This window comes from Pituophis catenifer, unplaced genomic scaffold (assembly GCF_029215685.1).
Source record: "Pituophis catenifer annectens isolate HBS135680 unplaced genomic scaffold, rPitCat1.0.hap2 SCAF_1, whole genome shotgun sequence".
Lineage (NCBI taxonomy): Eukaryota > Metazoa > Chordata > Lepidosauria > Squamata > Colubridae > Pituophis > Pituophis catenifer.
Genome location: NW_027256881.1, coordinates 192227739 through 192254661, shown reverse-complemented (window position 1 = coordinate 192254661; position 26923 = coordinate 192227739). Strand labels below are relative to the sequence as shown.

The 26923-nt window shown below is 39.5% G+C and overlaps 1 protein-coding gene across 3 annotated transcripts in view; it reads right to left on the bottom strand.

Annotated features, from left to right (window-relative positions):
• Window positions 1-295: 295 nt before the first annotated feature.
• The window catches only part of CWC22 (CWC22 spliceosome associated protein homolog), a 47830-nt gene continuing 21202 nt past the window's right edge, over window positions 296-26923 (bottom strand). For all 3 annotated transcript variants that reach the window (XM_070952406.1, XM_070953190.1, XM_070953986.1), the window contains 12 exons: window positions 26585-26720; window positions 26302-26508; window positions 26134-26196; window positions 25906-26010; window positions 20861-20942; window positions 19518-19578; window positions 10068-10145; window positions 7862-8014; window positions 7324-7451; window positions 6170-6271; window positions 5165-5355; window positions 296-1164 (listed from right to left, as the gene is read on the bottom strand). In XM_070952406.1, coding sequence (XP_070808507.1) covers window positions 644-1164; window positions 5165-5355; window positions 6170-6271; window positions 7324-7451; window positions 7862-8014; window positions 10068-10145; window positions 19518-19578; window positions 20861-20942; window positions 25906-26010; window positions 26134-26196; window positions 26302-26508; window positions 26585-26720 — 1827 coding nt within the window. In that variant the 3' untranslated portion in view covers window positions 296-643. The remainder of the gene's footprint in view (window positions 1165-5164; window positions 5356-6169; window positions 6272-7323; window positions 7452-7861; window positions 8015-10067; window positions 10146-19517; window positions 19579-20860; window positions 20943-25905; window positions 26011-26133; window positions 26197-26301; window positions 26509-26584; window positions 26721-26923) is intronic.

The following is a 26923-nucleotide window of genomic DNA, read 5'->3' as shown; positions in this document are numbered from 1 at the left end:
GATGCGGGCCAGCCCCTTACATTTTCCAGGACGGCCCCACGGGCCGGATCCGGCCCGCAGGCCTTATGTTTGACACCCTGGCATATGGCATGTTATCATATCATTGGGTCAAAAAGTCAAGGATCATGCTTATTTAGGGATGGGCTTGTCTCAAGCATATATGGCATTGAATGTGACAAATAAACCATGATAGATATTGGTAAAGCTTTCATTTCCAAACACTGATCTATTTTTCATTGTCGAATTTAAAAGACTGCCCTTTAATCTGTAATTCACAAAAAAAAACCCACAAATGTTATTTCTGAAATGAAACTTTAATATATGCTGAAATCTAAAATTCAAAAATGAAAAGGAAGGAATGTTTAGCATTTCCAGAGAACACAAATAAAATTCAAAGAATAAATATTTACAGCATACTAATATCCCATTGAAAGCAATGTTTAACTGTTTTACTGGGCTTTGATTCCTCTTGGATTCAAAGTCTTTTAAGCAGCAGCTTAGGGGAAAGCTCCAACAATTAACAGCGATTCGAAGAGTCATTACTGTTTGGAAGTATTTTGTACAAAGGGTTTCTCTTTTAAAAATGTGTAGCAAGTTGTAAAAAGACAGTTCAAATGGCAAGGCGGTATTGAAAAGTCATGATTCACTTGTGCCTGGATGGGGAAGCATTTCTGTGCCTTCTCCTGGTTTCGTCTTTCCTTATCTCTTTAAACTGGTTTGAATATTGGCTGTTTTCCTCAAACTCTCTGGGGCTGGGATAATGGTGAGATCTCTCTCTGGACTTAGATCTATCCTTCTTCTCTCTGTGGAGCTTGCTGTCCCTTTTATGGTGCCTGTCCCTCTCTTCATCCTCAGAAAAAGAAGGTCTTCCTTCTTTTCTCTTTTTAGAATGGCTGGTTTTGCTGTCTAAAAGTACATTTTTTTCTCGGTTCCTCTCCTTTCCACTCCAGGAATTATTTCTATCACTGGAATAATCTCTATCATAAGATGCTTCGTCTTTTCTACTGGAGCTTTTGTCAGCATTCCTCTCCGAGTTTCTTGCAGCACCATTTTCCCTCTCGGGCCACCTCCATTCTTTTTCCTTTTCAAGTTTCTTCTTCTTATTCCCTTGTTTTCTCTGGGTACCTTTATCCGCATTTTTCTTCTTTTGAGACTTTTTCTTATCTGAAAGAAAAAAAAACGAAGGCTTTCACTCTAAAATTAAAATTTTAATTTGTCAAACCATGTTGCTTGTATTCAAAACTCCCAAGATGGAATATGTAAGAAAAGTCTGATTAATTACTCTAAAGAAATGGAGAATAATACCAGAGAGAGAGAAATGTGATATCTCACCGCCATAATCTGAAATGTTTCTGCTCACCTTGGGAGGCCATATGAGCCATTTCATGGCATGAATTATTATCAGAAGCTTTTCTGTTTACTTCCCAGGAAATGCACACCATCTGCATTTCTCTCAGAAATGCCAACTTTCATTTCATTATTATTGATTTTGAAATTTGACATTTGTGTGTGTAAAATTCACAGATTAGGAAATATGACCAATGGACCCCAACATCTATAACGCCATTCAATTCAATTAAAATCTTGCCATTTTAGTACCATCTGTGTTTTGATTTTCTACCAAGATGCAGGTATGCCAAAAAAAAAAAAAATCTATTTAACATGAACAACAAATAATCCTTTTATTCCTTCAACATTTTGTTGTTTCCAGTCTCCGGCCCAACTACACGGCTTCACATCCATAACTTAAAATAACTATTTAATGCAAGTGGCCTTTTACCCAAGAAAATTTACATATAAAACATTTCTATGCTGTAGGGTGTTGTAAATCTATTGCTTTTTTCTGCAAAAAATTAACACTGTTACACTATAAAAAATGTTTTATATGAAAGCTAGAAAGCCTACCAGGCAATTTGACATTCCTATTCAATAAGAAAAGCATATTAAAGGAATAGTGAATGCATGGAGCTCTTTTTTAATACTAATACAGACATGCAAGTTCTAAACTGAGTTTAAAAAATGAGCTATACATGTCCTTGGTTCACGATGGCAATTGGGACCAGGACTGCCATTGCTAAGTGAGGGGTGCAATTTTATGTAACCATATCACTTAGCACCAACGATCCCAGAAGTCCCTTTGGCCATCGTACTCCCAAGATGCACAAATTGTTAACTGGGAACAGCAGGAGTCCCAGGTAAGGAGGGCAGAGTGCTCTAGGGGGATACAGGAGGTAGAGGGGGCTGGGAGAGGTCCTGGGAGGCCTGGTGCAGGTCATGCTAGAATGGAGGCTGGGAGAGAGTGCCATGCTGGGCAACTGAAGGGAGACCAGAGAAGCATGGGACTGCACAATTAGAGGACAGGTGGAGGAAGCAAGGGAGCCAAGGGAGCTTGAGGGAAGCAGGCAATGGTGCTGCCAGAGTGTAGAGAGGCTGGGGGAAGCAGGGAGCAGCTTGGGCAAACATAGGAGGCCAGGTGAATTAAAATACTGGTCATCCTTGACCTACGACCATTCATTCAGTGACTGTTCAAAGTTAAAGCAGCACTCAATGAATGGTGGTTATGAACAATCCTTGGAGGTTCAGACACCCCAGAACTTCCTCAGTCATGTGATTGTGATCTGGGTACTTGGCCAATCTTCACTTGGCAGGGAAGCTGGCAAGGAAGGCTGCAAGTTGCTGGACTAAGTCTCCCACACCTGTACACCTTCCTCAAGCAGTCATGCTGTGCCAGCCCCTTACTCTCTCTCATGCACCCTCCCTGAACCCTTGCCACAACTCCCTTGTGCATCCCCTTGCACCCTTTCCCTTGTGCACCCTTCCAGACCTGCGCCCTTGTGCACCTGTTTATGCAGTCCTCCCTGATGTATGCTACTTACAACCCCTCTCATACACCCTCTCCAACCTGCACTGTGTCCTCCCTTACACCCACACACTCTCCCTGACCTGGGCTGCTTGTGCAACCCTAGTATCCTCATGTACACTCCCTGACCCGTGCTATGTCTCTTGCACCTTCTCCATGACCTGTGCCATCCCTCACATACATCTTCACCGTACCTGACCCACATCATGCCTCTTGCATAATTCTTCACACCTCGCACCCTTTATAACCCATGCCTTTTTGCATACTCCCTCATAGACTCCCTGACCTGCATTGCATTTCTTGTGCATCTCCTATATCTTCCCATGTCCAGTGCCATGCCTCTCCCCACAGAGTTTGGTCATGGGAAACTAGCAGGAAGTTACCTAGGGATTTAGTTAACAACGGGAACAGGGATTGACATTGTAAATTGAGGACTATCTGTATTTTTGCCCTTAACCTCATCCATATAGCTAATTTTTTAAAAGGCTCTTTCAGTGCAGAAACTCATGCTGGGCTATCAGCTGCTCCCACAATTAACTGCAGATATGCTCCATGTAATCAAATGTGACAAAGTCCTTGGGAGATGAAGCAAAGAAATGCTGCCTAGGGAATGATCAGATAAGAGACAGCATAGCCTGCAGTTGCATAGTGAACAAGACAAGAGGTTCAGAAGGGACCCTCCCAGTTTCTTGGGCGATAAAGGAGATGGGGGGGGGAAGTATTTTCAAACTTGCAAGAGTCTATCAATGCAGCTTTACAAATTACAATAAAACTAGCTCATCTAGTTGTGATTCTATCTGGTTTACCAGGCAAGCTCGACACTCTGAAATGGTCTACCAGCAAAGTAACAAATTCATTATATATTTTTTAAAAACTTGAAAAAAAAAAAAGTAAATATAAAATGGAAATGTTCAAGTACCATGCTATCCGGTAATAAATCTTAGCAAAGCAGGATAATATGTAATAAAATGTAAAAGAGGCTGCATTGCACTAGGCTTCATTACATTAATCTAAGAATAACTATTAATATTTTTTACAGAGCCACATATGTATGCCAAAAAGAACTGCATATCACATCTTTAATTAATAAGAGAGGCAAATAAAATAAAGCTTTTCTGTTTTAGCAATGCCTGAGGGGCTTCACCATGTGCATTGTGCATACATTGTGCATACTTTAGCAGATTCGTATCTCAACACAAAACAGCTTAAAATGTTGAATGTATTTCTTTTGCATAATCCCTAAATACATTATTACTTTTTTGTGTGTGAGAGAGTGTTTTTAAAGATAATGAAAATGAAGTGAATTTCAGACTGCAATAAATCTGCAATTGTGGGAACAAAATCAAGAGAATCGATCATATCAGAATTTTCTCTCCAGGTAACTATTTTAACAAAGTTTAGTAAGGTTGTAATTCCAAAAATACTTACACATAGTCCTCAGGTTACAATGGGAATTGGGATAAGAATTGCCTCACTAAGCAATGTGGTCATGTCACATGACCTCATTACTTAGTGATGGCAGTCCCAATTGCTGTCACTAACAGAGGACTTCAAAGGTTGCTAGGTAAGGATCTTATGTGACTGTAACTTCCAACTGGCTTCCCCATTGACTCTGCTTGTGGGAAGCCAACAGGAATATTGGAAAACATGATCATTGGGAAGACACTAAAATGGCTAGAAGTCAGAGAACCAGTCCTAAGTACCACTTGTTTAGCACCATACTTTCAACAGTTGCTGAAAAAGTGGTTGTAACTCAAGGACTACTTGTATTTTTGGTTGGGGATAAACCCAAATGAAATGACTCAATGACTTACTGTAAACACGTGAAGATTCTACTACGTGAGCAAGCTACTTCATGTTGTCAATGTCACATCAGTCTTCACTTTCCCCTCCCTGCCTTTGTGGTTTTTTTTTTTTTAAGAAAATAAATGTTTTTTCAAGACATTTTGCTTCCATATGCATTTCATACTTCAAAATTAAAAAATCTGACATGTGAAAACTCATAATCGTTTAACCGAGGTGAGGGTGATAGGACAGGCTTCAAAGAGGTAGTCTGGCTAATCTCATTCCATAGTTCCAGAATATTAAACCATTTTATGGCATAACATTTCTACCTAAACCCTTCTTGATGTTTCTTAAAAGATTTATATGCACCATCCATTACATTTTTAGTCAGGCAATTTATTACTCTGCAATGTTTGCAGATTTTAGACATCTAAAATTACCTTCAAGCAAAAAAGGCAGTCTGCATGAACAAATGGCCCATTGCTAAAAGAAACTGATGGACTGAAGGCAGAATTTTACCTGAGTCACTGCTGTCCGTACTGTCGGAAGTAGATTCACTCCCACTGGAGGATCCTGAGGTCTCACTGCTGCTGGAATCATCATCCGAATCAGATGTCCCTGATTCTGAAGATGAATCAGATGACTCCACATCTTGTTTCTGCGTCATTATTATTTTAGGTGCATTTTTCAGGTGTTCCCGTAATTCGTCACTATTTAAACAAATTTAACAAAATAGAAGATATATAAATAACTTAGTGTTTGTTGAGTTGTACCCGGTCTTGTATTTCTGAATGTAGCCTTACTTAAAGAATCTCATTGAATTGATAAGGAATTACTTTACTAATCACTGTCAACCCAATTCTATCCAGAATTAAATTTCTTGTTCAGATTGTGGAGTCAATGTCAACATGTAAATTGGCTTGGGTGATACCTTCTCCTTAGGCTCATGTTTGGTGAGAATGCATCTCTAAGTAACGCTGGTAACACAGAATTAGCAGTGAGGTTCCCCCCACCTCCCCCGGTATTTTAGTCTTTGAGAACTTTAATGCTTTGTCTTTAAATTTTAGAGCAACATTAGTACCGGCTCAGAATAAAACCTGCAGAAAATTGCAATTCCTCCCTGCTCCTAGTATGATATTGAGCATTGAAAAAAAAAACACAAGATAAGCAGCCTTCAATGATTAAAAAGTTGCCCGCATTAGAAAGAGTGTTTAAGCAGAACCAACACATGAAGACCAACATAAAATGTTGAATTGTCAGATTTGTCGCAATATTGATCTCACAGAGTTGTGCACAGATGGGTTTCAAATTATAGGCCTTTCTTATGCATTTTGCCTCCTATGGATAGCCTGGGGACATCAGAGGCAAAGTTTGAATATATTTTCACTCCCTAACATACAGTACATATGGTCAGAACCAAAATCTATCTATACATCATCTGATCCTATTATGGGACAGATTCACAGGAACTATTTAAAGATGCATGTACATATATAAATTAAAAAAAATTTTTTTTTTCCTTACGTCAGTCCTCCAAGGCCAATTGAAGTGAAGAAATTGATTGCAAATCTAGTATTTCTTGGATTATCTCGTGGTAATAATCCTTCAAAGAACGGTAGCAGGGTTCTGTTAAAAACCAAACATAGCAATCATTCCTAAGACTGAGAATTTCAAATGCTGCACACAAACATATTTTGATCCCAGTTTAGAAATATTTAAAACAATCAGCTTAATTTACACAAGATTTGCAACTATAGAAATTTGTATCTTATTAAATTCAAAATCCTACTGAAAAAGTAATCTTTTTCAATAAATATACGGTCTACTGAGAGCATACATTCCGAAGGAATAGAAAGAATTTTTAAAAATTCAGTACATAAAGCTTTAAGGCAAGTAATGACAGAAAGTATGGCCCTGGGAAGCAGAGATGCCCCATGCCCCTATGTGGTACCATGCAAGAATTACAACAGCTATCCAATAAGGAAACAAAAGGATTAATGGTGATGAATGGAGATGGCAGATTTGGCCTGAAACAGAATATGACAGTTGAGGGGAAAAGTGGGGACAACCCTTCTCCCTTCAAAATATGAATGGGGGAAAGAGTCAGAAGAGAAGCAAAAGTAACTTTTTTAAAAAACTGGAATCTATATTACGCAGGTTGAGTTACTCTTACTACCACAATATTATAACACAGCAGGTGACATCATTTATTTTTATTGAAGCTCGATGTTTCTCAACTTCAGAAACCTTACGATCTGTGGACTTCAACTCCCCAAAATTTCCCCATCCTGGGAATTGAAGTCCATATATCTTAAAACTGATAAATTTGGGAAACAGTGCCTTTGCTGGTCTCAATAAAGATAAGCAGGTTTAATACCTGGATGGGAGAACATGAGAAATTTCAAAAGATGTTATACACAAATTGAAAGTTGAAAACAAAATCCCACAAGAAGGCAATGTCAAACTCTTTCCACTATGTAATCAAAGAAAACAACATGGACATATCCATGTAGGTTATTAAGACTTTAAGGGAGATTTTACCTTTTATTAAAATATGTTAACTCCCTCTGACAACTGTGTGTTACTTATCAACTTCAATGTTTACAAATCTGATAAGAATATAAACAGTCATAAAAAAGGAATTAAAAAAATAATGTATAATATGATTTGTTACTTACTCATCTTTCAACCTCGCATTAAGATTAGGAAGTCCCATATATTCACTAAGCTCTTGGAAGAATATTTTAACAAAAATCCTACTGGATGATGTTGTCGTTTCTTCACTTAGAGATATGCATTCAAGGACCTACAAATAGAAGGGATAAGTAAATGCCAAATATTATTTTCCTTTTTAAAATAAACTAATTTTCCTTTGTTCCCTAAGGCATTTTTGATAATCCTTGAATGGTAGCATATTCCTTGCGATAAATATTTGCTAAAGGAATGGCCATCTTACAAAAACACATTCACATTATCAATTAAGCCAAGTCTGGATTCCGAGCAAACTATCTATATTTTTCTTAAATTAAAGAAATTCTCTCTTTCAAAGCACTCATGTCCCTTGCCAGACTGAAAAATCAATGTGATTCTTCACTCTCAACATGTATTTGAACTAATTCCATTTACATCTGTAGGTTCCAAAAAAAAAAAACCCAACCCTCCCCCCCTTATCAAAAACCAAATGTATAGTCAAAGCTACAAATGTTGGCTACATACACTCCATGGAAGTGAATCTGTGTATAAAAGATGAGCAAACATTTTGGCAACATTCCTCAACTTGTTTGTTTCCAACCGATGTATGGTATCATACTGCTCTTTGAAAATTGCTTCAAATGACTCCATGTATTCTTTTTTCAACATACAGAAGCGCTAAGTAAAAAATAAAAACACAGTGAAGAAAATAGAATGAGGAAAAAAAAACCCTGATTTCAGCAGGGTGCTAGGACTAAACAGACGAAGAAAATTAAAAAGGAAAATCACAGATAGACCTCGACTTATGACCATAATGGAGCCTGCCCATTGCTGTCCAAAGTCATGACAATTGTAAAGTGGGTCACCCACAGGATTGAACTGATTTTATGACCATTTTTTTGCTGCAGTCATTAAGCGAATCACTGCAGTGAAGTGAGTCTGTGGTCTTAACAAACACCACAGTCATTAAGCAGACTCATTGTTTGCTAGGGGCCTTTTTGCCAAAAACTGGAAGAAAATGCTGGTTTTCAGGGAAAATAGCAATAGCATTTAAACTTATATACCGACCCACACTGTTTTACAGCACTCTTTGAGCGGTTTGCAGAGTCAGTATATGGCCCCCAACAATCTGGGTCCTCATTTTACCAGTCTTGAAAGGATGGAAGGCTGAATCAACCTTGAGCTGATCAGGATTGAACTTCTGTCTAGGGGCAGAGTTAGCATGCAATAGTGCAATCTAACCACTGCGCTACCAGGGCTAAGTTGTAAATTGCTGTCATGTAAGCATGGGACGATGCCAATAGTTGTCGGTAGGATGCTAAGCACCCCAAAAGCGGTCATATGACCGTGTGAAGGATGGGAGGGCTGGCCATTAGAATATTGGAACAGAGTCATAAGTATTTTGGGGGGTGAGTCCCTCATAATTTTGAACAGTCATTAAGTGACCAGTCGTAAGTCGACGACTACCATACTGGGTTTTTTTCCAATACTAGTTTGGTTCTAAAGACAACTAAACATAAAAAGAAGACAATTTAACTAATAGTTAGCTGGAGAATTCTGGGGAGCAGAAAGGGCATTCCAGTGATCTTGTTCTATCCACCCATCTTTTCCATTGCCTTCCGTTTCTACTTCCTTCAACATTGCCAGGCAAAGGAACATTTCTAGGCCATCATCTCTGCACATCCCCACGTACCTCAGTTTTGGCTTGCTGACTGTCACCCCAAGGAAACAATCAGTATTTGGTTTGGGACTGATGTTTCTCCCCACTCTCTTCAAATAGACAATTAGATGACGTCTATGTTCTTTCTCTCACTCTACCTCAGTGTTCAGCTTTCACAGTTATAGTCCTCAACTTACGGCCACAATTGAGCCCAAAATTTACATTGTTCAGTGAGAAATTTGTTAAGTCAATTTGTCCCATTTTTTTACTTTTCTTGCCACATTTGTTAAACAAATCACTGCAATTGTTAAATTAGTAACATGGTGGTTAAGGGAATCTGGGTTCTCCACTGACTTTGCTTGTCAGAAGGTCCTGAACACTGCAACCATCATAAATATGAGTCGGTTGTCAAGCATCTCAATGTAAATCACGTGACCATGGAGATGCTGCAATGGTCGTAAGTGTGGAAAATGATCATAAGTCACTATTTTCAGTGCCATGGGGGAGTTCGAACGGTCACTAAATGAACTGTTGTAAGTCGAGGACTACCTGTATATTACCACTGGAAAGACCATCACTGGAATCACTTGTCTTAGGTAGGCTGGCTTCCCTTACATCAGCACAGACCCTCTTTGGGCTTACTTTTAGCTTTACTTCTCCCTTTTGACCTCATTCCCAAAGATAAGCCTGCCACAAATAAGCATTGCGCTGATGGTTATTGTAGCTACTAGGCCTACAATTTGGGAATCATATTGAAAAACAGGAATCTCCTTCGAAGTGACATATGCAGAAATCACATCCTCATGGTTCCATATTAAAAAAAAAAAAACATCTGGGAAAAGGCTATTTTTTTCCTCAATATTTAGTGCTATTTTGCAATGTTAATAAACCATGCAAATCAAGATGCCACTATCTGCCTCATCTTTCCAAATATTTCAGCTAAGTTATAAATAAAAAGTTACCAACTGATATTGAAAAATTTTGTAAATGAGCCCTCTTTATGGAAGACCGAGAGGCATGGTGAGGGGTATGGAATGGCAAGGGAGATAGATATGACAAGTAGCAACTCACCCCAGCTAGCAAACCAAAGAATTTTTCATATGTTCTTTGCTGAGCACAACAATCAAGAATCATGTTGCACAGTTCTTTCTGCCGCAAAAGAAAAGAAAAGAAAAGAAAAGAAAAGAAAAGAAAAGAAAAGAAAAGAAAAGAAAAGAAAAGAAAAGAAAAGAAAAGAAAATAACATACTTTCAGTTAAAAATTACTACCGCAATATCATGGTAATAGTGCAGAAATGTTACATTAAAAAAAATTGACTTGTAAGTCCACAAAACCCTCTGAATGCACTTACCTTTCTGCATGAAAAGTTACTGATGGAAAGATGAAACCATAAGACGAACGACTTGTGAAAAGTTTCTATCCAGCATAATGTGTGATTCATCAGCATTGTGATCAGTTAACATCAGTGGTGAAATCTAAAATTTGTTACTACTGGTTCTGTGGGCGTGGCTTGATGGTGGGGCGGTAATGTGACTGGGTGAGCGTAGCCAATTCCTTTTTTTTGTTACTTTTAAAACCATTTTTTCTACAACCTCTTCGGCGATCCTCTTGCCTCTGACGATCCAAGCTGAGTTGCCTGATCAGCAGAGGCTTTTTTTCTTTTAAATGCCTCTGACGATCCAAGCTGAGTTGCCTGATCGGCAGAGGCTTTTTTTCTTTTAAATGGTTGCCGATCAGGCAACCATTTAAAGTTGCCGATCAGGCAACTCAGCTTGGATCGTCAGAGGCATTTAAAAGAAAAAAAGCCTCTGCCGATCAGGCAACTCAGATGGGATCGTCAGAGCCTTTTGAAAGCATTTTTTCTACAACCTCTGAAGAGCTGCATGATCATCAGAGGCTTTTTTTTTTACTTTTAAAAGCATTTTTTTCGGCCGAAGAGGTTATAGAAAAAATGCCTTTAAAAGTAAAAAAAAGCCTCTGATGATTGTGCAGCTCAGCTGGGCATGGGGGGGGGCAGAGATTTTTGCTACCGGTTATCCGAACCACCCGCCTCCATCGCTATCAGATCGGGCGATCCGGTCTGAACCAGGAGCATTTCACCCTTAGTTAACATACTCATCAATAAATATTCAAGGTTTTCTGTTTGTTTAATGATAAGAAATGTCTAACTACCATAATCTTCAAAATTCCGTGTTGTATTTTACATGAATTCAATATGTTAAAACATATATTTATTTTTACATTGCTCCACTGGAATAATTTTGCAGTCAATCATTTTTATGTAATAAAGCAGGGCAAAGTGCTGATGCTGTTTGCTAATGAAGTCAGCGCGTCTTGAAGAACAAATTACTTTTTGCTCCCTGAACAGCGGTTACCACGCTATAATATCTCCCAGGGGTTAAAGTAATTAAATATTTCAACATTTTAAATATTTAAATATTACCCATGATTTCTACCGGAATATCTTGAGTAATCATGTTCAGGAAAACAGATTTGCTTATAAAGTCACTCTCACTGGCTTATTCAAAATAAACATGCTTAGATCTAATCGTTCCCCATTATTTGTACACATGATGTGATAGGAGTCATTGAGCTGCATTAGCAACGCGCTGCGGTTTCCGAGATTAATTGCAACCACTGATCCACTTGTTCAAGCCATACAATTGAATGCTACATGTGCTATTGGGACTTGCTGGCAGTTTACATTATATAGAAGAAACCAAAACATCTGTATATCAATTGTTAAAGCCAGCATATATGATGATGCAGATCTGAATATATGGTAATTCTTGAGTTACAGTCACAATTGAGCCCAAAATTTATGTTGCTAAATGAAACATTTGTTAAGTGAGTTTGGAAGGATGGAAGGATTTATACAGTATTCCTTGTAGACAGCTGGTCATTTGCATCCTTTTAGAGGGTTGTTGAAGCACTTGGAAAGGATGCAAATGACCAGCTGTCTACAAGAAATATAAATCCTTCCATTCCCCATCCAGTCAGAGCTGAAGAAGTTTCTTGGATGAGAAGCGAAACATCTTCAAAGAAAAAACAAGAAAGTCCAGTTGCCTTTTGAAAAAGCATCTTCGGGACAACCATGACCTGGATGACTGAGAATCTCTACAGACTTCAAGACCAACATGGAATCACTGCTTTGCTATGGTTAATGTTAACTAGATCCTTCTGTTCTGAGCCTTTAAAAGAAATCCTGCAGTGCTGATTTTGCTTAATTGTATTCAGTATCGATGAAGAAATTGATAATCTTTCCCTGTAGTTAACTCTGCTCAAACATGCAAACCTGTTGAATGATGGTAAATATTTGTCCAGAATCTAATATAGGCAGCAATGCATCTATACTGGGCCGCATGCAGTTCCCTTAAAAGACACCCTACTTCCCTTCATTCATAACTGATAAGGGGGTCATACAATTCCCCCAAAGCAACCTTGGCACCCTTTGGGCAAAGGATGTTGCTCCAGTGAGATTCTATCACTAATACAAATAAATCACTTCAAAGCAGTTGATGAAGAAACAGCTAATGAAATTTCATAGGAAGACCAAAGACAGAAAAGCATAGGCTTTATATTTGCCGTTTCTTTGCCATTTCAAACATTCCTTCTTCAGGATTTAACCATAACTTTCTTTTAGTTAATCCCAAGAGTTTTATCATCAGATTCCCCCTCTTCTCTTTTTCTTTCTGTAAACATCAAGGATATGCCTCAGATTAAAAGTGGAAAAGCGTTAAACTCGATTACACTCATTTTGATGGCACTGCTATTCTGCTACCTCTGGGACTGTCATCTGCTTATTTTTGCTGACCATTTTCTTCGGGTATTCTAGTTGACCTCAAGACAATACATTTGCTGACTTTGAATCAATAAGTCATTTCTTAGTTTGATGCTTATTCTAGATTAATTAATTTAGTGAAGAAACAAGTTACTTCCCTTTCTCTATAATTGCAATATAGGCCTATAATTTTATTAATTCAATAAACAAGTACTATTAGTAAATAAATGTAGTAGACTCGAAAGCAAAATATTTGTGCAACTTTTTTTTTAAATACTGAAAAGGACTGCAGAATTGGCCAAAAATGTCTGCCCCCTCCCCCCATTAGTTAAAGACAACCTTTATTTTTGAAGTCATAAAACATTCTCATATTATAATATACCAGGCCATATTTTGTATGTAGACACACATGAATTTAAGTAGCAGGCTACAATTTGGTGTATGGGGGGGTGGGGGGCTGGTAAATGACCAAATGTATCCCTTTTCATAATTTTGTAAACTTTTTTTCTGTATCAATTTATTCAGTAAACACTGAAAGTTCTAACGAAACAATATGTGTAAGTTTGCAGCCTCTGAAAGGAACAAACTGAAGCAGACATTAAAGTACCAGCATGAATAATGCAATAAGGCTTTTAAAATGTTGGCGCAGGGTGAATGATGAATTAGCAAAAGGCCCAGTTTCTGTACAATCTATCAGACCCCCAAAATGTATTGAATGTTTTTTTCATAAAACTTATTTTTTGGTTCCTATTCATTTAGATAGCTAACTGAATTCTGAGGCAATTCCATTATTTGCAATACAGTATAGATCTGATACAAAAATATATATCTGAACACACAGGGACACACACCAAATTTTTAGGATATAATCCTGAAGCTTCCTTCATCTATTAGGAAGTATCTAGGGTGCCTTTGGGCCAGTCATAAAATCTCAGGCTACCTTACTTTCTCCATTTGGTGTGGGGAAAGTGGGAAGAGGTTGTGCTATGTAAGCCACCTTGATCTCCTGAATGAAAGGCTGAATATAAATCAAATTGATGAATCAATGAATCAATCAATTACAGGTAGTCCTCAACTTATGACAACAATTGGGACCAGAATTTCCATCAGCCCCCGTCAGCTGCTCGCCCCGTGGCTGCCCACATGTCTCCGCGCGTCCAGCCCTGTGCTTCAGGACACTACAGGTGGCCTGAGGCTTGCTACCGGATGTCACAGACGGCCGGATGCTAGGTGGACAGCAAGTGTGACTGGGTGGCCAGTGGGCGTGGCCCTGGGCCATAAAACACACTGGGAGGCAAGAGCTCCCAACGCTGACTTTGCGTGGCTCTGTGCATTATACTCAACGTGTACCAAGGCTCCGGCCTCTGAGTGAGAAGTAAAATCTGGATTCCTGAGCTGCTGAGTTTCCTGTGTGGGTTTGCTTGACTTCTCCCTGGTGCGGGCCTTGACCGTTTGAGACATAAGTTGTTGCAATCACGAGTCAAGTTGGACCCAATTTTATGGCAATTTTTACAAAGGTTGTCAAATGAGCTACCCCCAGGGATACGACTGATCCCGGACCTCCAGACCTTCCGCCGGGCCCTGAAGACTTTTTTATTTCAGCAAGCCGGGCTGGGTTAAAAATCTTTTAATTGGGGAATTTTATGGGTAAGGGGTTTTAAATTGGGGAAGCCAAAGATAAATTTAATTTCGTTTTATAGTATTTTAATGTTTGTATTGTGTGTTTTTAATTTTGGCTGTTCACCGCCCCGAGTCCTTCGGGAGAGGGGGGTGGTATAAAAATTTAAAAAATAAATAAATAAATAAGTGAATCACCATGGTTGTTAAGTGAATCCAGCTTCCCCTTTTGTCAGAAAAGGTAACGATTGCAATCATGGGATTGCAGGATGCTGCAATCATAAATAGGAGCCAGTTGCTAAATGCCAAGATTACCATCACATAATTGCAAGGGTTTGAATCATTGTTAAATGAATGGTTGTAAGTCAAGGACTACCTGCAATCAATAGATCTCCCTTTCATACTGTCTTAGCACAACTTTTGTTGTGTAATAAAACCTGGTCTGTAAAGCCTGTATCTCAGAAATTAATCTTAGCCTATCCAAACTTTTAAAATCACTGCAAGATACAGAGGTGTGTTGGTGCTGCACATTAAGTATGGCTTATTATTAATAATGGATAAAAGATTTAAACTCAAATGCTCAAATATTAAACCACAGGAACACACACATTTTCCTCTTTCTAAATCATTGTGATAGGTAGCTGATTGCCCTGTTTTCACTCACTCACATACAAATATATACAGATGCATAATGAGTTATTTGGGACAGGAGCTACCATATGCAGTGGGAACAGCAATATTCCCCAAACTTTTTTTTTTTAAATCCCAAACCCCTGCATGCACAAAGGGATGAAAAAGTTCAGCTCAGGAGAGTGATAAATGCTGCCAAAAAGTCTCAGCAGCCAGTTTTACTTCAGAAGTTAGACTTGAGAACGAACTCTCAAGTCGAACGAACATAGGAGAAACCGTGGATTTAGATTACAGTTAAGAATATCCAAGTTAAGCAGAAATGGAACTATTTCCTGGTTTGGTTGACAGACTTTAGCACAAGCATAAAGCGCTGTTTTCCCTAACCTAGCTCCTTCCAGACGTGTGGGTTTCAAGCCTCAGGATTCTGAGCAAAACAGGGTCATTGATGAAAGCTCCAGAGGCCACCCAGGATGGGAAGTACTGACTTAGTACACTGCACAAATATGTTGAAAAAATAAATACGTCTCTACTGCCTACATCTAGTCCAGAAAACACAACACCGATGGCTAGGCACAAGGCAAGTTCTTCTTGAAGATACACCCCCTTTCCATCAGCAAAGAAGGAGCCCTTTTGCTAGGTGTATATTAATTACACTGTATATGACAGTAACTACTTTGTGGGAGATGAGAACAAGTTTATATTGAATTAAGGGTGGTGAGTAGAGTCGTTTAGTGTCAGGTTCCTATCAGAATGCTGCTGTTCTGGAGGCGGGGGGGAGGCACCGCGGATGGAATGGTTTGCATGCTTTTGCTTTACTGTAACTGCTTGGGAATTGAGGAAGGGAAGACATGGCCATCTGCACTGACTCCCTCTCTGCCGGTACCAGCTGGGTATTCAAAGTCGCAGTATCCCGACTACGACCTCTTCTCACCACCCAGCCTCGGAGATTTTCACAACACCTTTGTGGCAATTTATTGGCTACAGATGGACACAGGGTACTGGGGATAGGGGTTGGGGGAAATTCAGCCTAACACTTCGTGCCTGAATTCAGACTCTGCCTGACTTCTCTGCAATCACTATCTCTCAGTAAAAGTTCCTTTTGAAATGTGAACTGTTTCAAGAGTTTTACTTTCTTGGGAAGGTAGCTGAGGCAGGTCCTTACATTTAGGCAGGAATGGAATAGAGAAAAGTTCCATGATATACAGTGTATTTCAGATATAATCATATAAAGTGGCTTGCCTCTGGATGTAATACTAAACTATGATTTCAATGTGAATAAAGAGGCATGAGATCATAAATTCCTTCCTCCAATAAAACAGTGAGGCTTAAATTATCAGCTTCCTGTTCCTTGGCTTACACATTTCCTTCTGGCAAGAAAAGGTCGAAACTTCTAGCTTCCTTCATGACTCTTTTGGATACATTCCACTGAATTTCCTCAAAGCCATTCTTTTTAACTGACAGAAGGGGAAAACTATTAAATATTAAATAGAAGAGTGGAGAATCATTAAAAATACAGATCTGTTAAGATTAAGTGTAATGAAAGGAAATTAAATAAAATGTATTTTCAGTCTCAGCCCCCGTCTTTGTTTTTTGGGAAAGTTACACAAATTTGTTCCAGGTTGCCAAGAGATTGGTGGAAACATTTAATAATAGTGTCAGCAAAATATGAGCACAGATACCTAATTTACGTAATATATTTTATATAATAAGTTTACATAATATACATTTCTAGAAATATATTCTCATAAATAAAATTGCTCAGCTTCGGTGTTCAGTGTATTTTCATGTGTTAGAAAAATTTGTGCAAAGCCATCATTTATATACAGTCTATCTGGAGAGCAACTTCCTGGAAAAAAAATGGTCCAAGGTCACCCAGTTGGCTTCGTGCCCAAATTGGGACTAGAAACCCCCATCTCCCAGTTTTTAGCCAATACCTTAACCACTACACCAAAGGTTTCTTAACAGTAAATACAGGCAGTCCTCGACTTATGATCAAATTTGAGCCCAAAAGTTCACTGCTAATCAAGAGTTGTTAAGTGTATTTTGCCCCATTTAGCAAGTGAATCACTGTACTTGTTAAGTAAGTCACACTGTTAAATGTTAAGGGGATTTGTCTTCCCCACTGACTTTGCTTGTTAGAAGGTCACAAAAGGTGATCACACGACCTTGGGACTCTGCAAATACATGCCAGCTGTCAAGCATCCGAATTTTGATCATGTGACCATGAGGATGCTACAATAGTCATAAATTCAAAAACAGTCATGAGTCACTTTTTTTACTATTTTTGTAACTTCAATGGTCACTAAACGAATATTTGTAAGTCAAGGACTACCTGTGCTTGACTTGTTGTTATTTTACCTCACATTTTTATACCTAAGTCAAAATGGCATATATACATAATATTCCTGCCACCTATTTCCCCATAGCAACAGCCCTGTGAGATGGTTGGGCTGAGAGCGAGTGCCTAACCCAGTTGCCCAGTTGGCTTTCATGCCTAAAGGAAACCTAGAACGCACAGCCTCCTGGTTTATAAGCCATCATCTTAACCACTAGATGAAACTGGTTCTAATAATAATAACTAGTACCAAGGGACAGCAGAAAAGAAATAGAGAAAATCACAAAATGCAAAGACCTGCAAATAGAAGAACAGCTATGGCAAAATGTCTATGGAGATTCTCAACCATCTAGCTTGGCTGGCTCAGGAATTCTGGGAGTTGAAGTCCACAGGTTGTAAAAGGGCCACAGTTGCCCACTCCTGATCTAGGTCATGGTTGTCCCAAAAGTGCTTTTTTTTTTTTTTTCAAGAGGCAACTGGACTTACTTTGTTTTTTTTTGAAGACGTTTAGCTTTACATACCGCCTCCTCCTGAGTCCTTCGGGAGGAGGGCGGTATATAAATAAAATAACAACAACTACTACTACTACTACTACTACTACTACTACTACTACTACTACTACTACATCCAAGAAGCTTCTTCCGCTCTGACTGGATGGTGGGGAATGGAAGGATTTATACTCCTTGCAGACAAGCTGGAGATTTGCATTCTTGGATGAGAAGCAAAACGTCTTCATAGAAAAACAAAGGAAGTCCAATTGCCTCTTGGAAAAAAAAAGCACCTTTGGGACAACTATGGCAAAAGAAAGCAAAAATAGCACCAACTGTTAATAGGTGCCTTAAATGCAATCCCAAAACAAGGGGAGCCCCACTTGAACACCACTGGCATTGACAAAATCATCACCGGTCAATTGCAAAAAGGCTCAGAACGTATTATATTCTGCAATGATACCTTTAACACCATCAAGTAACAACATCTGCCTAGCTCAGGTCCTTGACAGATGGTTGAAAATCCAAATCCAGACCAAACATGCGGCTGACTGTGCGACCAACCATAAAAATGAAAAAGGTGACATGTTCATCCCAATCAATCTATTGTAAAACCAATGTGGGTGGTGTGTTTAAAATTTATAATAGCTAGTAAATTAATAAACCCCACCATCCCATGAATAAAACTGTCACATTGCACTTTTAAGGGAACTAGTGCACTCAAAGCTGGATTTATGTCAGAACTTCTCTCAACCTGCTTCCAAAGGTAATTCACCCTGCATCATAGTACCTTTTGATTCATTGCTGTAATCTACATAGACTCCCATGGTTTTCAACAATGAAGCAACAGAAAAGAAAAACAAAATTAACAGTAGTGTGCAACTACTCAGAGATCACCCACTCACTCTTCCCCTAATGCCTTCCAGAAAAGTTGTTTCCATGAATTTCTGGAAGACCGTAAGGGAAGTGGGTAACCTGGCACCAAAGAGAAGACTGTTTACAGCATAAGCACTGCAGCAGAGAAAGTTAATGGGCATACCCCTGCACTGTTAACCTCCCACTATAGAGAACCACAAGGAAATTTTAACAGGGGGGCTGCACACCAAGTAGGTTTCAAACTTTTTTTTAAAAAAAATATTAATCCTTTTTCAAACAAGCATACATAAGAATTGAACAATTTACTACCTACTTTTTTTAAAAAAGGGAAAAACATAGCACAACAAATAAAAACAAAACACCCAAAAAATCTGTAATTACAACTATATTTCCACATCACCTGATTTTATTTATTATTTTATTTTTCACATTTTTGAACCATCCATCTCCCTTGGGGGGAGGGATGGGACTTTTAAAAAGGGAGAAATAAACTTTCAATTGTTTCACCAAGCCCATCCAAGAACTTCTCCCGAAGGAAGAGGTAGCGTGACATTTTCTGATCGACAGAATTATATAAGTTTCTCAAAAATGGCTAGATTACACCCACACCCACACCCCCCTCAGATTTGCTCATGACGCACCCCAGGGTCACAACCAACTGTGGGAGAACCTCCATACTAGACATCAGCTGCTATACTATATAAAATATGATTGTCTCAGTAACTGTATTTTTAATGCCCTTTTAGGAATGGAAAAGCAAAAAAACCCTAAAAGAAACCCTTATTAAAACTTACTGTTTGAGTGTCAGGAAAATCCATCTTCAATAGTTTATGGGCACATTCCTCAAAATCTAAACTAGAGACAGAGAAAGGGAAAATATACATTTATCTGTACATAACTAACTTTCATCCCTAACATGGTAAAAGCTTCTCACAAAACCTCAAAGTGACTTTGGTGCAACATCAAAACCATGCTGGTTTCAACTACTGTTCAGGCAAAGGCATCTTAAGACATCTGCATTCCAATGTTTATAATGTAAGAATTCCTTTTAACTGTACAAGAACTTCCAGAACCTCCAGAACCTCCAGAACTTCCCATATTTAGAACCTCTCTTACTGAAGTCAGACACTCCTTGTCACTTGATTTATCACTGGTCTCTGAGCCTTAAATCTGTTGAAATAAGTTTACATGACAACAGTTTGCTATAGCAGTAAGGTACCAAAGTAGAAAACCAGGAGACAGTGAATTCTAGTCTTGCCTTAGGCATGAAACCAGCTGAGTGAATTTGAGTCCGTCACTCTCAGCTCTTGGAAGACGACTATAGAAAGTCCACTTTCAAAAATCTTACCAAAAAATTGCTGGGACTTGTCCAGGCAGCTGCCAGGAGTCAACACTGACTCAAAGGTATACACACATATAGGTACACTTGCAAGAAGTTCATTAAATAAAGAAAACAACGCATATACATCAATGTATGAAAACTCCATTTTCCTCCTCATTAAAAAGCACAATGTATTTTTAACTATGTACATTTCTTTGAAAAATAATTCTATTTTAGCAATTAAATGGTTTTTTTCCATGCGCTCCAGCCAAAACCAATAGATTTTCAGACAGACTAAAAACAAGATGATTCTCATTTGTGAGTCATTATTACTGTAACATCATATTAAACAGAAATGTACCAATTCTAATAAACAAATTAAAACACTGGCTTTTTCCACAATGTAATTTCACAGAATAACGGTTTTGACGTAAAGAAGGCAATAGAAACATTTGCAAATATTTTTAGTTCTAGGCCAGTTTTCTTTTATTCTACAAGTGCAGATTTGTCCGTTTTAAATGTATGAATTTTCTAATTTCAATAGATTCAGATTGAGAATTCTTCCACAATTTGTGGTTTTACATGACTGTAAATCTTCAATGACAGGAATCTGAAGAGTTGCAGTCCAACAAATTTGAAAGGCATCAGTTTGGTCAGAGATCATTTTGAAGTGCAGTCCTTACATATAAAGAAAAACGTACAAGTGCTATAGATTGAAGCTAACGTTTTGCATGCTGTCATCTAGGATGCTAGTTTGCCAAAGGGCCTGCAATTTATGCTATAAGGGTGTTAACTGAGAGTTATGTTTCATTTTACCTTGACTGAATTGCAAGGTAAATAGTTCGCCGGAAGGAAACCAAGTTAATTTCCGTTTTGTCGTGGATGGTAACTTTTTGTCCTTGATCAATAAAAGGAAACAAACAAAAGATTAGGATAAACCATTCAGGAAAATAATTGCATAGCATTGCCAACACATTGTTTCAGATGTGATTGTTCAAAATAAATGAGTTATTCATGAAAAATAGCTGAACTTGGAAGCTAAGCAGGGATGGGGCCTGGATCATATTTGATAGGAAACTATCCAGGAAGCCCAGCAAAAAAAGACTTATGTGGATTTTAAAGGCTGACTGAATGCATATTGTATTATTATATTTAATATTTGGGCCAGGCACTCCATTAAAACCCAACAAAAATACTGTACTTCTCTATAAAACTGTATTTAGAATTGTAATGAAAATTAATGCAGAACAAGAAAAGAAATTTAAAATAAAAGTATCACTTTTGGTGATACTTGGCCCAAATATTAAGTATAATAATACAATATGCATTCAGTCAGCCTTTAAAATCCACATAAGATCCACAAAATTTACTACCAGGATTAAGGTTTGTTTAAAAGTATTTCCCTTGAAATCAGATTTTAAAACTTTTATCCTGACTGAATCTTGCTAACACTTACTGTTTACAAAAGTAGGAGTGTGGATGTTGTTTTGCATTTATCCCCCTCTTATGGTTCACAAATAAAGCAGTTTAGCATATTTTGACAGTCTACAATTAATATCTGTAAAAATATTTACACAGTGGAAAATGGTTATACAGAAATACAAGAACACATTGAGGTAGATGCTAAATCTGAAAAATATTGTTTTTTAAACAGTAGGAAAGCGTTGTTTGTCAGGCCAAAAAAATAAAAAAGAAGATGGTAATTATTGCAGACTGTCATCATGAACAGAGCTTATTTAAACACTGGGTGTTTATTTACATTAAAACAGTTTGTTTAGTTATGCATCAGACCACAATGAAATCTTACCTCCTGTTCTATTGCAATTGTTATATGTTGTTATAGATAGGATTCTTAGAGGCATAGGAGAATTCTCCCTCTTTCAAATTTAACTGAAATTCTCTCGAAGATTTACAGTGAGGCAAAAAAGTATTTAGTCAGCCACCAATTGTGCAAGTTCTCCCACTTAAAAAGATGAGAGAGGCCTGTAATTGACATCATAGGTAGACCTCAACTATGAGACAAAATGAGAAAACAAATCCAGACAATCACATTGTCTGATTTGGAAAGAATTTATTTGCAAATTATGGTGGAAAATAAGTATTTATTTATTTATTTTATTCGCCTTATATGCTGCCCTATCTCCCAATGGACTCAGAGCGGCTCACAATAATAAAAACACAAGCCACAACACAAAATAAAATCTAAAATCTAAAAAATTTAAAATTTAACCCTTAAAACCCCCCCATCACACCAGGTCAAGCGATTTAAAAAGCCAAGTTTTTAATTCATAACAGAAGGTGCGAAGGTCAGGCGCTAATCGGAGCTCCAAGGGAAGTTGATTCCAGAGGGTGGGCGCACCCACCGAGAAGGCTCTACCCCTGGGGGCCGCCAGCCGGCACTGTCTAGCTGATGGCACCCTGAGCAGGCCCTCTCTATAGACGCGAACCGGGCGATGGGATATCGTTGCTGGCTGTAGGTGGTCCGCCAAATCCTGGGCCTAAGCCATGTAGGGCTTTATAGGTCATCACCAGCACCTTGAATCTCACCCGGAGGGCAACCGGTAACCAATGCAAGGCGTGCAGGAGGGGTGTAACATGGGAGTATCGGGATTCTCCCATCACAACCCGCGTGGCTGCATTTTGCATCAGCTGAAGCCTCTGAGTGGTCCTCAAGGCCAGCCCCATGTAGAGAGTGTTGCAGTAGTCAATCCGTGAGGTGACCAGCGCATGAGTAACTGTGCGTAGGGCATCTCGGTCCAAGTAGGGATGCAACTGGCGCACCAGATGTATCTGGGCGAATGCCCCCCTGGTCACGGTCATTATATGAGCTTCTAAGCTCAACCATGAATCCAGGAGGACGCCCAAGTTGCGCACCCTGTTTACAGGGGGCAAAACTTCACCCCTTATAGTCAGCAATGGCACCACTCCCCTGAACCGAGATGCCGGTACCCACAGCCACTCGGTCTTGGCCGGGTTGAGTTGCAGTCTGTTTTTACCCATCCAGATCCGTACCGCTTCCAGGCACCGGACCATCACGTCGAGGGCATCGCTGGTTTGGTTCGGGGTGGAAATAAAGAGCTGAGTATCATCAGCATACTGATGATACCTCACCCCAAAACCACGGATGATCTCCCCTAGCGGCTTCATACAGATGTTGAACAGGAGGGGCGAGAGGACCGACCCCTGAGACACCCCACAAGTGAAGGGCCTCGGGGTCGATCTCTGCCCCCGTCAACACTGCTTGCATTCGACCCGAGAGGTAGTAGAACCACCGTAAAACAGTGCCCCCACTCCCAACCCCTCGAGGCGACGCAGGATACCGTGGTCGACAGTATCAAATGCCGCCGAAACATCCAATAGGACCAGAACAGAGGAATGACCTCTGTCCCAGGCCCTCCAGAGATCATCCACCAGTGCGACCAATGCCATCTCCATGCTGTACCCGGGCCTGAAACCCGATTGGTACGGGTCAAGGTAATCTGCTTCATCCAGGACCAGCGGGAGCTGACGTGCCACCACATTCTCAACAACCTTCGCTAAAAAGCGGAAGTTGGAGACTGGATGAAAATGACTTAAAACAGCTGGATCCAAGGCCAGCTTCTTGAGGAGGGGCCTCACCACCGCCTCCTTCAAGGCGGTCGGGAAGTTACCCTCCCTCAAAGAAGCTGCTATCACTGCCTGGATCCAGCCTCGTGTCGCTCCTGGGCTGAATAAACCAGCCAGGAGGTACACGGGTCCAACACACATGTGGCCGCACTCAGCTTCCCCATGATCCTGTCCACTTCCTCTGGGGTAACAGAGTCAAACTCTTCCCAAATTTGGATATTTGGTGAATATCAAAAGTTCATCTCAATACTTTGTTATATATCCTTTGTTGGTAATGACAGAGGTCAAACATTTTCTTGGAATATCATCCCTTCAGAAATAAGACTGGCCCACTCTTTCATAAGTACCTGAAAGCTTGGTTTTGTTAGTGGGCCTGGGGAACCCAAAGTGGGATGGAGTCCATCAAATGGCTCATTTGACTGTGTGTTGTCGCTGGACAGGTGTGTGTGTGTGTGTGTGTGTGTGTGTATGTATGGGGGAGGGTATTTTTTTTAATACTGTGTTTTTATTGCTTGTGAGCTTCTTAGAGTTGCTGTGAGCAAGTAGGCAGCTATATAAATTTTCTAAATAAATAAAATACGTATCTTTGGTAAAGACAGAAGCAGGTGAGAAGAAAAAAAGCTAATATTTACAGTTGAAAAAAAGTTGAATGCAAAAATGAAATAAAACGTATGCATGCTAGTCCTGACTGTGATCAAGACAACACTGGGCTTCCATTTCTTAAACATCAGTACTGCTTTTCCAGCAGAAATACGAAGTCAAGATTTTCAAAAGTAGATTAATTAGGCACAGCTCATTTTCAAAAACTGTTTTTTTACCTCAAGTGAATAAACTTTATAAAAGCTTTAAATATACACACAAATGCTCTGATTTATGGGTAGTAAGTATAACTAAAATTACCCTTGATCTACAAATATTCACCTTTGCTAAGTCAGTACATTTTCCTGAGCACAATACAGAAGGCCTATGATGTTCATATAAATTTCCCCCAATGGTAATTAAAAACATCTGGTCTGCTTCTATGTTCAATTCAAGGTGTTGGTTATGGTCTTTAAAGTCCTACATGGTATTGGCTCTGGGTACCTGTGAAGCTCTTTTTACTCCATTACACCAGTTCCACCCAGTCAGGCAGGGAGGGCATGCTGTAAACTCATCAGTTAACGAATTGTGCCTGGAGAGGTCCAGGAAGAGAGCATTCTCTGCCACTGCCCCTGGGAAAATTCTTCCCCCAGAGGCGAAGCAGGGCCCCACACTTGAGGCCTCTCAGAAATATCCAATGACCTTACTCTGACAATTTGCTTGGGGAGAGATGGAGGTGCATGTGGCCATTGGGCTGGTAAGTGCCTTGAAGGCCCTCCCCTGCTTTGTAATTCTGAATTTTAAATACCATATTTTTCGGAGTATAAGATGCACCTTAGTTTTAGGGGAGGAAAATAGGGGGGGGGGAATTCTGCCTACCAGTTATTCATCTGTCTAGCATCCTTAGCCTGATCAGCTTCAGCACATTAGTTCGCTGATTTTGAGCGTGTGCTGGTTGGGGCTGAAAAAAAGCTTCTAAAGCACAGCTGATCATCGGAGGGAGCAGCAATGAGGACAGCAGGAGAAGCGCGGACGATCGCTTCGCTCACAAGCGCTCATTGGGGCTGATAAGCAGCTTCAAAAGCACAGCTGATCGTGGGATGGAGCTAGTGACTAAAGCAGGCGAAACGCGGTAACAGCAGCAGTTCCAGGTAGCCATTTTGGGCACCATGTGTCGTGTTTTCAGCCTCCAAATGTGTCGTGTTTTCAGGTGGCGATCGGCAGCGATGTGTTTTGAAGGGCTCTCAAATGGAACATTTGGAGCTGAAAATGCAACATGTGGAGCCCAAAAACACAAGCCATTCTTGGTGGCAATCCCTGCAGCAAGGAAGAGGACGCACGGGGGCCGAAGGGTAGGCTGGGCTACATTCGGAGTATAAGATGCACCCAAATTTTCAGCCTCTTTGGGGGGGTGGGGGGGAATGTGTCTTATATTCTGAAAAATACGGTATTTTATTCTTGTTTTAATCTGGTTTATGTTATAATATTTATACCGTTTTTCTGTTTTTAAGTCTTTGTACAATGCCCAGAATTGCTTTGTGAGGAAGATGGGTGGTTTCCAAATGTGATAATTAAACAGATGTAATATAAATCAAATTTAGATTTATTGTCCTGCCATAGTGTATTACCCAGAGCTCTGAGTCGTTTATCCCATTTAGTTTAAACGGAACTCTTACCATCTTCATCCTCCTCTTCCTCCTCTCTTTCTTCCTCATCCTCCTCTTCACTACTACCAGCATCCTGATCGGCTTCTGAGTCACTGTCACCTTCATCCAGGATTTCTACATTACAAAAAAAATAAAATAAATCAAAATAATAGATTGGACTGAGTCAGCAGCATTTAGGCCAGAGAAGTGCCTTAGAAATAAACAACCATGCCCAATCAAGAATTTGAACCCGCATACCTTTTTTCAGAGTTTTGTACTTCTCTTCATTTTCCACAAATTCAGGGTCCATTTTGAAGACATCTTCCCAAAAGGAGAAAAAAACAAAACAAAAAAAACACTGAAATTATGCTCTTGCACAATTCTAGATCACAACAAGCACATGTCTGATTTCAAAAGCATACTTACTGAGAATGTCATCGGGATTGTATTCGTCTTCCAAAGGCAACATGTGGGTAAACTGATCTTCCTCCTCCACAAGATCAAGTCCTTCTAGAATTACTGGGTGATCTTTGAATCCATCTTTGCGCACCGCAAACATGACTTCAATCATGTATTGGACACGCTTGTCAGTTTCAGATTCATGAAGGACGTGGCGAAGACGGTCAAAGATAGCTGTGGGGTAAAATCGGTCAGATGGGGACTGCTAATTCAGGAATCAAAGAGGAACGTACCAGGGTTGCCTACTTACCGTTAATACCTCTAGGTGACACTTCCGTCAACTTGAGGCCACAGTCCTTCAGAAACCCAATGGCTACTTCAATACTGTCATCTGTAGGTCTTTCCAGGAGCAATGTGAGCATTTCCAAACACAATACCTCGTGAGCCTGATAGGAAAACAATGCAAGTATTAGTAAAAATCTTAAAATAGCTGATAAAATACAACACTACTGCAAGAAGTGCAACGAGCTCAGGGCAACACATGCTGACTTTAAGACATCCCATCCCATTAACAGCAAAGCAGTTGGAAGTATTCAAAGTGAGGTCCAACTGGATATGCCTATAGCAATTCTCTAGATCAGGAAATGGC